This window comes from Mustela putorius, unplaced genomic scaffold (assembly GCF_011764305.1).
Source record: "Mustela putorius furo isolate JIRA1106 unplaced genomic scaffold, ASM1176430v1.1 tig00000129_pilon_pilon_pilon, whole genome shotgun sequence".
NCBI classification, from domain to species: Eukaryota; Metazoa; Chordata; class Mammalia; order Carnivora; family Mustelidae; genus Mustela; species Mustela putorius.
The window spans coordinates 33,388,908-33,402,411 of NW_025421290.1; the positions used below are offsets into that span (position 1 = coordinate 33,388,908).

Consider the following 13,504-nt stretch of genomic DNA (forward strand, 5'->3'; position numbering starts at 1 on the left):
CCAGGCAACAGTTTTTACACACTCCTGACTAAATTGAGTTTGATACTAAGAGGCAATGTTATCTTGATGGGCATTTTGCTTTCTTCTTATAGATCTCCTGGAGGAGACCCACAGAAAAGATGAAGAAATGGAATCTCTGCAGGTAAATTCTCCAACAGAATTTTATCCTTGGGATAAAAGCATTTGTTTTTACCCTGTTAGCCTTTATTGTTACCACATTCAAACCACTGACAAATAGAGTGAAAAACATGTCAGAATGTTAAAGCCCAAGTTAGAATTTGCTTCCTTTTAGAAGTGTGTGAGAATATTTATAATCTCCTAAAGCAGGAGGCCAAGTCAGCCCCCCTGCTACTCTTGAAAGGAATCTTTATTCCATGGTATAGCTTAATAGGAACCGCAGAGTTAAGAAATGAAAGCAACATCTTTGCAAAGTCATTTCCCCCAAAAACAGGGCTGATCTATGAGGATGAACTCTTGGAATCTGCATTTCAAGTGAAAGTCAAGAGAATTCTGGCTCTGTGAATGTCATCTACCGATGACCAACCAAGAATATTAACACCTACATGAAGCTTAAGACTTTACCTTGTATGCCTCTTAATTCACTGTGGATTTACACATAGTTCTTGGACTAGAAAATTGTGTTTGAAAGATTACTCTAGAATTTTAATTGACAGTTCCATGGTATGAGCAAGTGATGTTAACTTGGCATCTGACAGTGGTGGTTCTCTCTTCCTTTTACATTGGGCTCACTTGCAGATGGGTAACTCAAGTGTCTGTCTTTATTAGGGGAAACATAATCAGTTATACTCACATGACAGAACCAATTCACTTAACGTCACGCTGGGGATTAAGAACAGTAAATACTTTGGACATTTAGAGTTCTTCCTGGGCGTGGAAGCTGGAAGGCAGGACTGGAGAGTGATAAAATGAGCTGCCTTGAATGCTTTAGAGGTAGAGGTTTTTGCTTCTGGCAAATGAAGGACGGGTCAAGCGAAGCCCAAAGAATGAGAGAAATGTTCTATAATTGGGGATTCTTTTATTTAATGGTGTATTTGTTAAAAGAAAATTCTATTATTGATCTAAAAATGAAGAAGAAGATAGTTCCATATCCCTAATAAAAGTGGCATGTCTTGGCCACAATTCTGTACAGATTGGATTTATTTAATAGCTCGAGCTATAGTCAGGTTAAAAAGAAATAGCCCTCGTTGGTCCTCTCTGGGGCTAGGAAAAATCTCAAGTGCAAGTCACTGTGTCTATGTCTGAGAAATTAATATCAGAATCAGGAAAAGCAAAGCTTCCATGTATACCAAATGTATATATTGAAAAGGTAATAAAGTCTTTCAGAAGCACTTTGATTATGCATTATATTTGCCAGAATAACACATGTAAACGAATTTACTGAGTAGATAGTACATATATGGCCTTTTGAAATGACAGCACCAACCTTTTTGAGTTTACTTCTCTCACAATACAAATGTTGGAACCAGTAATCCTGTTAAATTTAATAGCCTCTCTTGCTTCTCAAATATTTATTAAGAACTGGCAGCATTTCCTACCAAAATGTCCAGCGAGTGCAATAGAATGCACCAGCCAACTAACTGTGGGCACTGATAGATGTAGAATATCCAGTATGATGTCCAACAGCAGGAAAGTTCAGTGCTGGCACTTTGTAGTGACAATTAGTGCCTAATAGTCTATTAAGAACAAAGAAACTGACACCTCTGAGAGTACACAAGAGTGCAGAGACACAGCACAGAAAACCTTTCATTTTAACACTAGAGAAAAATTCATTGAAACGACCTATATTCCTGAATTTCTGTATTCGTATTATAAATATCACAGGTGATAGTTTTGAGAAGACTATCAAAGTATTTAAGTTGAGGGGCTTCTGGGTGGCTTAGTCATTAGGCATTTGCCTTCAGCTCAGGTCATGATCTCGGGGTCCTGGCATCAAGCCCCGCATCAGGTTCCCTGCTCAGCAGGGGAACTGCTTCTCCCTCTCCCTCTGCCTGCTGCTCCCCCTGCTTGTGCTCTCTTTCCCTCTGTCAAATAAATAAAATCTTAACAAAAAAAAAAAAAAAGAGGTATTTAGGTTGAAGTCCTACAATCACACAGTAGAACTTCAAGGAGTGAAAGACAAAACAGTTTAAAAAAATGATAGCAAAAGACTGGAAATTGATGACTTTGAATTTTAATACTGGCTCTGCTTCTGGGCAACTTTGAGTACCTCAATTAACTTTGCTGTGCCCATTTTCTCATCTTAATATAAAATCATAAAACTGTCTTCCAGAAGTGTTTAGTGTGGATTAGATTATCCTAGGAGGGAGAGCTAAATATTTAATTCCAATTTACAATGTTAACAAATCCCCATGTATCCAAATTGGAGTCAGTTTTATTTACTCATTATCATCATATAATTATGTATAACAGACATTCTGTATTTAATATCATCTTCCTTGAGGATCAGGGGTGTTTATCTCTATACCCTTTCCAGCTTTCTTCAAATAAAAGATGTTTCATATACTCATTGAGCAAATACTTGTTGAGCACTATTTCTGGGCAAGGCACTAACTATACTGAGTGCTAGGGATACAAAGGCAAGCTGTTTCTACTGATGCCTTCCTGCCCTGGGAAGGTATCTGTTATATAATAATAAATATTATTAGAGGGGATTAGATAATAGAGGGGATGTGCAAGTCACTGTGGGAACATATAATAAGAACACCTGCCTTTATTTGGTGGACATATAAGATAAGTTGGGTGGAAGCGTAAGAGGTTGAAGGTGGTGGGTTGGGTAAGATGGAGTAGAATGACCAACCGAGATTTCCCAAAGGAAGCCAATATTGAAATGATAACTCGGAGTTAACCCTGGCAAGTTTGGAGTAAAAATAAGTTGTAGGCAGTGTGAAGGAGATAGGAAGACCCTTACTCTTAGTATGTGGGAAACCAGTTAAGAGTTTGAAGCAAGAGTTTGAAGAATTAAGAATTTGAAGCAAGAGAACAATATGATCACATCTTCACTTTTTAAAAAAGGTTTTATTTATTTATTGGAGAGAGTGCGGTGGGGAGGGGTAGAGGGAGAGGGAGTAGCGGATTCCCCACTGAGCAGGGAGCCTGACCCAGAAGCTTAACTGACTGAGCCACCCAGCTGCCTCAAATCTTCATTTTTTTTTTTTTTTTTTTTTAGATTTTATTTATTTATCAGAGAGAGAGAGGGAGCGCGAGCGAGCACAGGCAGACAGAGTGGCAGGCAGAGGCAGAGGGAGAAGCAGGCTCCCTGCCGAGCAAGGAGCCTGATGTGGGACTCGATCCCAGGACGCTGGGATCATGACCTGAACCAAAGGCAGCTGTTTAACCAACTCAGCCACCCAGGCGTCCCCTTCATTTTTTTTTTTAAGTGGGTAACTAACTGGCTATAAAGTCCAATATAACTGGGGGAAGGTAAGATTAAAACCAGAGAGACCATTTAAGCAGATGTTTGTGGGAGTTTCGACAAGAGATGATGGTGACCTGGATTGGGTGGTAGAGAGAGCACGAAGAGGAGTGGGTAGTTTCTTAATGTATTTTAAGATCTAAAATTCCACGGGACCTTGAGATTGGTTGTTAGGAAGTAAAATGGAAGGGGCTAAGAATGACTCCTGGATTTCTTGATGGGGCCGCTTCATGGATGGTTGTGCTAGTCAGTGAGAGAAAAGGAAGCTGATTAGTTCAACTTTTAATATTTTCAGTTTGGGTCCTTGAAACATCCAGCTGGCAGTGTCAGGAGAGCGTTCCCACATGAGTCTGGAGCTCAGAAGGTGTGCGAGTTGGACATGCAGATTTTGTTGTCAGCTGATTAGTCTCCATATCTTATAGGTGATACTAGAAGTCATAGGAGTGAGATGCCTGGCTGACTCGGTAGATGGAGAGAGAGTGCAACTTTTGATCCTGAGGTCATGAGTTGGACGTATAACTTACATCCAACTCACGTTGGGTACACGTTGGGTGTATAGCTTACCTTGGGGGAAAAAAAAAAGTCATAAGAGCAGTGAGGATGCCCCAGGGGAAATATGTAAAATAAAGAGAAGAAAACAGGCCAGAACCATAGGGAACATTCACATTTAAGTTTTAAGCTAAGGATGAATATCTTGCAAAGCAGTCTAAGACATAAAGAAAAAAACTTTAGGAGGGCATACTAAAGTGTAGCAAAGCATCTTTCAAAGGAAAAACAATAAAACTGAGTAAATAAATCCTTGAATCCCCCTAGCTAAGGGGCTTAAGTTTTAAAATTAAAATTTACCATATAGTAAGTGGCAATTTCCTATCATACCTATGCAGTCACTCTTGTCTTTCATATTCCCAAATACTTACTATTTAGCACAGTGCCTTCCCATAGTTAGGGACTCAGTATATTTTTGTTGATCAAATGAACAAATGAATACTACCTACTGGACTCTGATTTAGCACCTGTTTCTGGTCTTCAGAAGTTCTGCCCATTAAAAAACAAAAACCATCCTTGTCCTACAGGTCATTTTCTGTTAAAAACATTGGGAGAAGAGGGCTCCTAGGCTCTAGCATTCCTGTGTATGCACATACGCACACACCCGCTTTCACACTCCCTCCTTTACTCTATCCTGCTCTATTCCACCTCCTTCTTTTTTTTTTTAAAGATTTTATTTATTTGTTTGACAGAGAGAGATTACAGGTAGGCAGAGAGGCAGGCAGAGAGAGAGAGGAGGAAGCAGGCTCCCCGCTGAGCAGAAAGCCCTATGCGGGACTCGATCCCAGGACCCTGGGATCATGACCTGAGCCGAAGGCAGTGGCTTAACCCACTGAGCCACCCAGGTGCCCCTCCCCCTCCTTCTTTAAAGGTAGTATTGAACCAAAAGGTCAATAAGTGAGTAATTTGGCACAGGTTATAGTAATCAGTGGCAAAGAAAGAGGATATAATGATGAGGGAGGCAGGCAGCAGCGAGGAGAATATTTTTAATCATAAAAGGAATCACAAACAGTGGAGAGAAACATATTTGACAGTGATTTCTATAATACAATTGGTAATTACCAAAATTCTTCACTGGAGGTTATATTTTCTGTGTGTGTGTCTGTGTGTGTGTGTGTGTGTGTGTGTGTAAGACATTCATTTGCAGCTACATTGTGCACTGTTCTTAAAAACAGAGTATTTATTGTCTTTGACTCTAAATATGTGGTACCACACCAGAGTCCTATTTGTATAAGGGTTTGAGGTACATTGAAACAAACAAATCCCTTCTCTATTAAGCTGCTCTGAGATCAGCTGAAACATTTTAAATAGACACAAAAGATAATCCATTTCCTCACTGACTGATGACAGTCAGTGGCTGTCATCTTTCTTGTGATGACTGTTAATGGTAGGTGCTACTATTGCTTTTTGTTTTCATTTTTTAAAGTACCAACCTATCTGGTTCACCTTCCATCAGTTTCTTGCTTTGCAAACCCCAGAATGCAAATCACACCACAAGAGTATCATGCCTAGTCACAAAAAGCTGCAAATCACTACCTACGACAGTCACTAAGCGGACAATCTGGAAAACACTTATGCCCCTCCCCGCTTTGTTGACTTACAGTCATCTCACTTCATTTTATTTCAAATAAGATAAAAATAGATGATTATGAACATGATTTTTCTATTCACTTTCCTGTTTTACTAAGTCATATTCAGGTCCTTTATTTTTTTTAAAGATTTTATTTATTTGAAAGACAGAAATCACAGGTAAGCAGAAAGGCAGGCAGAGAGAAAGGGGGAAGCAGGCTCCCTGCTGAGCAGAGCGCCAGATTCAGGGCTCGATCCCAGGACCCTGAGATCATGACCTGAGCTAAAGGCAGAGATTTAACCCACTGAGCCACCCAAGAGCCCCCATATTCAGGTCATCTTAAAGCAACATCCGTATCTGTAAGTTGGAGACAGTAATAATACTTCATAGGACTATTAAGAGGATTAATTGGGATAAGAAATGCATAAACAAACCTTGGTGCCTGGCAGGTCTTCCATAAATATTAATTCCACACACTATGTGTTTGCATCTCCTGCATACCAGTCAGGGCACCGCATACTGGGACAAAGTGGTAAATGTCCCTGTGCCCTCCCAGAATCATCCTCTCCCTCTGTCCGACCCTCCTTGCTCTTTCCATGGGCAACCATAATTTTAAATTCAGATTTTAGTTAGATTATGCTAATGGAAGTGTTACATCTTTGGATAGCTACTAAATATAATGAAACAGTGAAAAAAGCTACGTTGTGGCAATAATGAAATTGACTATATGATTGAATTTGAACATCAATCTCATTATTTAAGAGGGAAAAGGAAACGTTTTAGTTGTAGGATTTGTAAATGTCACCAGTATTTCTGGACACTTTCTTTTGTATCAGTATTTTCATTAGAAATGAATTGAATTCTTCATTTAATTAAAAACATTGGGTTTATGGATTTTTTTTAAGTAATGTACATTTTTTTTGAGACATTCCAGAAGCTACATATGCCCTTGAAGGATATTAAAGTGGCATCACTGACATGCTGTTTTTCAGATGACCCATAATTATATTTAATTTCTCTCCAAGGTAGTTTTAAAAATAACCTGGAACCTTCCATTTGAAGGACTTGATTTATTTTTTAGAAATGTTTTGGGAGAGGAGGGATAGGTGTTTGATTTTGTTTTTGTCACCTTAGTAGTGCTCAGGCAAAAGCATTTGAAATGAGCAGAAGGAGAAGATAATCTTTTCCTCAGCCATTACTTCATTTCAGCTACTTGTGGAGTAAACTATGACAGCATGGTGTTTGAGGGGAAAATATAACAGAAATTTCTTAGTTCTTGTGGAAATCTAATAAATATTAATATAGGGGTATTATACTATGAAAAAGATTTCCAGTGTAGACTTGGCAGATCCATTGTTGGAAATAAACTCAGCAAGAAGAACACCAAAGACAAAAAGCTGATGTGGGTAAAAAAATTGCCCTGGTTGAGGCTAGCAGGATCATGCATCAGCATCTCAGTAGTCCCCGTAGATGACCAGTCCTCTGGCTCTACAACCATGTGGTAAGCTGAGCTAATGACAGACCAACTGGATAATTTCTGTAATTTTGCTGTCAGTCATTTCTTCTTCTTCTGAATGTACAGTGCCCAGAGCCTGTATTTTCAAACCACCCAGTGATTTGGGGATTTTAGAGATTATGGGTACAGATGCAGAGATGGGGCTGTGAAGAATCCCTGAGTTAATTTAGAAAGGAAAGTAAGGGGGAAGTCGGATGCTGTGTGCTCGCACTGGTTCTCTAGAAGAACTGAAGGATTCATTTAAGCAATTCTTAAATTGCCCCAGAAATTCTGATTTGCTTGGGAGGTACTAAAGTACATTTTTAGAAATCCCAATTTGAATAAATTGAGAACTTATGGTTGATTGTTTATTAAACTAGAAGATAAAATGCAGTATAATGCTTCTCCTTATGGTGACTCATGAGAGTTAAAATACAACTTCCATAGCTCTAGAAATCAAACGTACGGAGGTACATATTCTTCCCAAGATGCAGGGATGTAGCCAAATCACTTTGTCTCTCTTTCTTTTTCTGATATATGATATAAAAAAAAAAAAAAACTGTTATAAGCAATGACATAAACCAAGCAAAACATGGGTGTGTCTTGGGGGATGGAGGATTGGGCAACACTGCCACTTTGAGGACTAACTGACTTAATGGCGCATTAAAATCTCTTATTTTCTCAAAAAGTAAAGAAGCTTACCAAGCTTAAATTCGGTATGAGGTCTCCACAGAGATAAAATGTTAACAGTCGTATTAGGGTCAAGCCGGGTCTTAGCCAATTAGATTTGCACACTTCCATTTACTATGTCAAGAGGCCTCAGGAGAACAGGGTACCAAGCTCAGTAAAATCGAATCCACTTGAAATTTTAATGGCCATTAAATTTTATCACTCTGTTTTACCTAAAATTGGTAACTTAATTTTAGTTCCAAATTTATGGCAATAAAACTGGAAAGTAAGAGTCCCTGAAAGTGAAGTAAGTAGTCTATGTCCGAATGTATGGACGTTGAGTGACTACATCATTTTCTTTGGAGAATAAGAGAAATAGGAAAATGTGTCTGGTTCTGTTTATCCAAAGAGATGCAAAGCATGAGTCTTCAGGATTCAGGAGTCTCCTTTGAGTCAAGGGTCTACAAGAGCCTCTTAAAAAAAAAAAAAAGACACCCTTTGAAAACATTTTTAAAACACAAATATAAAGTGTAATTTTTGAGTTCAAGTGCCCAAATTTTTACTTTGTGACAAAGTTTTCTAAAAACTTGGTAAAGTTAAATGAGCCAAGTGTGTGTTACAAATTTCGTAAATTTTCCCACAAGGGGGGAATTTATTTCATGTGTCTCCATATACCAAACCCTTTGGAGTTGACTCCGTGAAAACAACACTTCCAGAAAATAACCCTTAGTGCCTTTGTCAGAGTCTGAATTCTGGGCTTCATGAGCACTGGCACTGATGAAAGAACAGCTTATGTTTTCTCAGGAAAAATGGAAACCACCTAAGCATGTTATGATGTTTTGTAGTGTTGAGCTTGTCTGGGAGTTTTTGCCACGTTTCAAGAGTCAACTGTCACCTCACAATTTGGGGTAGTTTCCTTTGGGTCGCAATTTAAATAATCACTTCAAGACCACTCTCCTTTATGTGTATCTGCTTATTCTTCTCAGTCACACCACTGGATAGGCCTCAGACTTTGGATAAAGAATCATGTGTCTTCCATTTGAGCTGCTGTAACAAAACTACCATTGACTGAGTAGCTTAAATGAGAAACATGTATTTCTCCTAGTTCTGGAGGTCAAGAAATCTTAAGATCAAGGCAGATTTGGTACCTGCCTTTAGTATCTGGCCCACTTCCTGGGTCATAACAGGAGAAGAGCAGATGGGACATTCTTGAATCTTTTCTAAGGGCACCATCCCATTCACGACAGATCTACCCTCATGACCAGTCACCTACTGAAGGCCCCATATCCTGATGTCACTTTGGGGATTAGGATTTCAACCTGTGAGTTTTGGAGGGAGGGACACAAACATTCGTAGCTGGTTCAGCCAGCAGCTGGACGGGCTAGTGCGTAGACTAGAATCTCCCTGTCTTCTGTACTCTTGTACTTAAATGTCTCCAGAGGTCATGGAGAAAAGAACTTCCACAGTATTTAGTATGATAAAATACTAACTCACTCCTTATCTTCCCAAGAAAAAGACTATAAGACTATAAGAAGCTAAATGATTTGTTGAAAGTACTAAATAAATCAGGCAATCCTGGGGATTAATATTAGTGAAAGTCCTCACTGCTTTTCTATTAACTTTAAAACTATTACAAACCCATAGGCTCTAGGCTTTCATGTACATGGCAACTGGTGTGTGTGCGCGTGTGTGTGTGTGTTTGTGCGAGAGAGAGAAAGAGAGTACATGTGTGTTCGTGGCTGTTGGCATGTGGGGAAGATTTTAATTTTTGGTGCAAGATTATGAACAATCCAGTAATCTCAAATACTTCTAGGAAGGAGAAGGGCTTATTTTCCTTTTTCCGTTCTACACCTTTTCTTTTTGCTTATTCATCATGTTTTAAATAAACAGACCAAAGAAATTTGTTATTAAAGCCCTCCTTGGGCTTCTTCAATTTCAGTTTTAAACCAGGTTCAAAATATTCTGGCAAAAATTAAAGGCAACATTGAAAACGTTTGCATAAATTTTAAATTGTGCAAAAAGCGATAAACCTAAAATGAGCTGAAGGAATGAGTAATAAGCATCTCCTCATATCTTTGTCTTTTTATCATAATCAGTGATGATACGGGTTTTTAAAAATTGATTCTGAAGTGCATTCCCTTTCCAGAGTATCTGCATGCCACTTAGTCTTCTAAATATAATTTGTTAGAAGTTTAATGTTTACTTTTAAAAGTACGCAGGCTTATTAGCATGCTAATAAATAACATTTAATGTCTATTAACAGTACTTCTATATTTGCTCTTAAAATGGAATAGAAAAATATTACTTACAAGAGATTCCATGCCTTTACTACATTCTGGGTGTAATTGAAATCCCTAGTTCTCATTTCACTGTTAGAAAAGAACTAATAAATGTGTCACCAGTAAAACAGGAGTGTGGGGGAGAGGGGCCATTTATGAGCTCAGTAATGAATCGAACTCGCAAAGCCAGACCTGAAAGACTTGGGAGACCAGCACAATAGAGGTGCCAGTTTGCTGTATAGCATCACAGCTAATTAAGTTTAGATCTTTGCTTTTCTTTATCCTTTTCTTTGAGATTTTCCCTGTGGTATTGGCTCTGTGTGCTTCAGCTGGCCAAACGTGAGACTCAGAAGTCAGAAGCAGTCACAGCTTACTTAAGAAAGGCATATGGCAAAAATATAATCCCTTTGATTATATGGTAAATAACTATAAAAATGGATACAAATAACGGTTTTTATCGGAACATGAAATTTTATTGTGATATAGTATGTGTTTTGTTACACCGTCACCTGGCATCTGTTAAAAATAAGGTTTTGGAATGCTATTCTGGCATGTGTAGTTTTGAGAAAGAGGCTCTGAATTGGTTTTCCAGGGTAAGCCCTAACTTCTGTCGCACAAAAAATATAGCCCTAGTGGTAATAAAAAAGGTATCATCTATATAGATAAATATATAAATACATACATAGGGTTTGTGGGGCTTTTAAAAAATTTATTTATTTATTTATTTTTTAAATGAACATATAATGTATTTTTATCCCCAGGGGTACAGGTCTGTGAATCTCCAGGTTTACACACTTCACAGCACTCACCATAGCACATACCCTCCCCAATGTCCAGAACCCCACCCTCCCTCCCAACCCCCCTCCCCTCAGCAACCCTCAGTTTGTTTTGTGAGATTAAGAGTCACTTATGGTTTGTATTTTTTTAACGTAGATTTTGATTTTGAGAGAATAGACTCCTTTAAATCACATGGACCTGGATTATAGTCTAAGCTCAATCACAATGTGGAATTCAATACGTTTACTATCTTTGAGTCTATTTCTCGGACTATAAAATGAATGAAATTAATGATATTCACCTATTGAGAGTTTGGGAGAGCATTAAATGAAAACATATTTTCAGCAAATAATAAGCTTTTAATAAATAGTGTTGAGTTTATGGTACTGGAACTTTAAAAGGATGTTTTTGTTAACAGGCACAGCACACATACCATTGTTCCTTTTACTCCTGAAATTAAGCAAACCCTTTTCCTGTCCCAGGACGGTTGCATTTGGTACTTCCTCTCTCCGTAATGCTTTTCCCTTAGCTCTTTCCGTGATGGCTCATTTTCATCCTTTGAGTTTCAGCTCAAATGTCACCTCTTTGTGGAAACTTAACCTCACCAACCTGTTTAAAGTAAATCTCTGCCCTCAGTCCCCCATCACAGTTTTTGAGTCTTCTCCTTTGTCTTCTCCTTTGGCATGTAAAGTCTGTAAAGGCAGAGAGACCTTATCTTCTTGTTGATAACTGTGTACACAACACTCAGCAAAGTGTCTGCCTCAATAAATGTGAATGAATGGATGAATTAATTAAATGAATAAGTTAGTGGAAGAGAGGGAGAGAGGAAAGACATTGGAAGGAAAGAAAAAGAAATAATAGATAAAAGGAAAAAAGGACAAAAAGGAGGTCTGAGGAATGATTTATATTCAGGACATAGGTATTTATGCATATAAAGCTTTTTGATGTTATTTTAAAGTTTAAAAGTTAAGTAAAATTTTCCTGTTCCTATTCTCTTTTCTTGCCCCTGGTCAGTGTGTTTCACATTATCTCCTTCCACAATCTGACAGGGGTTGTTTTGCTATAGGGTGACCTCCCGCTGTGAGGCAGGAAGTAATTCCTATAGGACATCAACACTTTAGAACAGAGGGTTGCCAAGCTTTCTGTAAAGGGCCAGGAGTCTAAATATTTTCAATTTTACAGGCTCTATGCTGTCTCCCAACGACTCACCTCTGCCATTACAGAATGAAAGCAGCCATAGACAATAAGTAAGGAAATGAGTGAGCTGTGTTCCAATAAAAATTGTTTAGGAGAACTGAAATTTGAATTCCATGTAATTTTCACATGTCATAAAATATTATTCTTACTTTGATTTTTCTTTATCCAAATAAAAGTGTAAAAACCATTTTTAGCTCATGAGCCTATAAAAACAGGGGGCAGGTTCGAATGGCTGACCCTTGCCTTAGAATGAACTAGTTCAATGGTTTTCCATCCCACGATTGTTTGCCTTTGAAAAGATGAACTAGAGTGGGGGGAGGCAAAGAATACATTTCTATTGGTAGGATTTTTAATAATTTTGCAAATGGAAGGAAACATAATTTTGACTAATCAGATCTTCCTGAACTACTAAAAGCACATTACATCAGTGCTCCATTATCCACAAGTAGGGTTGTGAGTGTTAAAAGAAGCTTTCATGACTGGCTAAAACGCCCAGGTGCATCCATTAGCAAGCTCTCACCTTATTTATTCTTTCATATCATAGACTTTGGAATTTATGATTAGGTTCTTCTAAGGATATTGGAAAATAAGAAGTTTGAGGATACTTTAGTTCTATAATCCTGAAAAATTTTAGCTCTATAATCCTAAAGAATCAAATGCTTTAAATTTCAAGTAATGATTTCCCTAAAATCTATGTATTTAAGTTGGGTAAGGAATTATTTGGGGAAAACATTTTAAGAGCACAGTGTGATATCATTTTCTAAATGCAGAAATTAAAAATTTAGTAGAAATTATGATAGTCCTATTAGTATTATTTTTATAGCTCTGGCTATTTATAGTGCTTTCAAATATTTTAAGATAATAGAGCTTTCCAACTCTTTTCTTTACTCACATCTCTCTTAAACAGCCAAAGCAACTGTTTAAAACTCCACGTTGGGAAGATGCTAGTCAGACTGCAATGAAAATTCAGAATGAAGCTCACTTTGAAGAAAAAGCAGTTAAGTATTTCATAGGAAGGACTATTTAGGATATTTGAAACTGAATAGTCAAAACACATCTACTTTATTTTAGGACGTGTAGGATAAGTCACCCTTCAGGTATGTATCTCAGCAGTGTAAGTAGAAACTATGTTGTCCTTGTTTTTCTTGGATACTAAGAATAGTGTACCATTGATGGTCTAAGTACCAATAATCTGAGGTTAGTTTTAAATCCTTGAACTATCTGTCCCTTATGTAACTTGTGCTTGTATGTCGGGAAGTGGAGATTAATAATAGTTTTAATCTTAGTCAAACTGAAGAGGAGGCAAGAAAAACCTAACTTGTGTCAGCCAAATATATTATTTTAAGGCCTTCTGCTTATGTCTGGATACCCCTATCTACAGTCTATCTCTTTAGTATAGAACAGTGGGAGGTAACTCTACAGAAGCCCACAGAAGGAATATGGGAATGAGGATGAGAGAGCCCCTCAGACTTGTTCCTTGTCCTTTAATTCCTGAGAACACTTGAGTAAAATAACTGCACGTAAATCGAGATGTGAGT

The 13,504-nt window shown here is 37.9% G+C and overlaps 1 protein-coding gene across 12 annotated transcripts in view; it reads left to right on the plus strand.

The window, feature by feature from the left end:
• The window catches only part of CEP128 (centrosomal protein 128), a 378,971-nt gene that overhangs the window by 304,968 nt on the left and 60,499 nt on the right, over nucleotides 1-13,504 (plus strand). For 8 of the 12 annotated variants that reach the window (XM_013058015.2, XM_004739134.3, XM_004739131.3 and 5 more), the window contains 2 exons: nucleotides 93-142; nucleotides 12,874-12,963. In XM_013058015.2, coding sequence (XP_012913469.1) covers nucleotides 93-142; nucleotides 12,874-12,963 — 140 coding nt within the window. Of the gene's footprint in view, nucleotides 1-92; nucleotides 143-12,873; nucleotides 12,965-13,504 lie in introns of all 12 variants that reach the window. The other 4 variants (XR_006604280.1, XM_004739137.3, XM_004739132.3 and 1 more) reach the window with 2 other exon arrangements.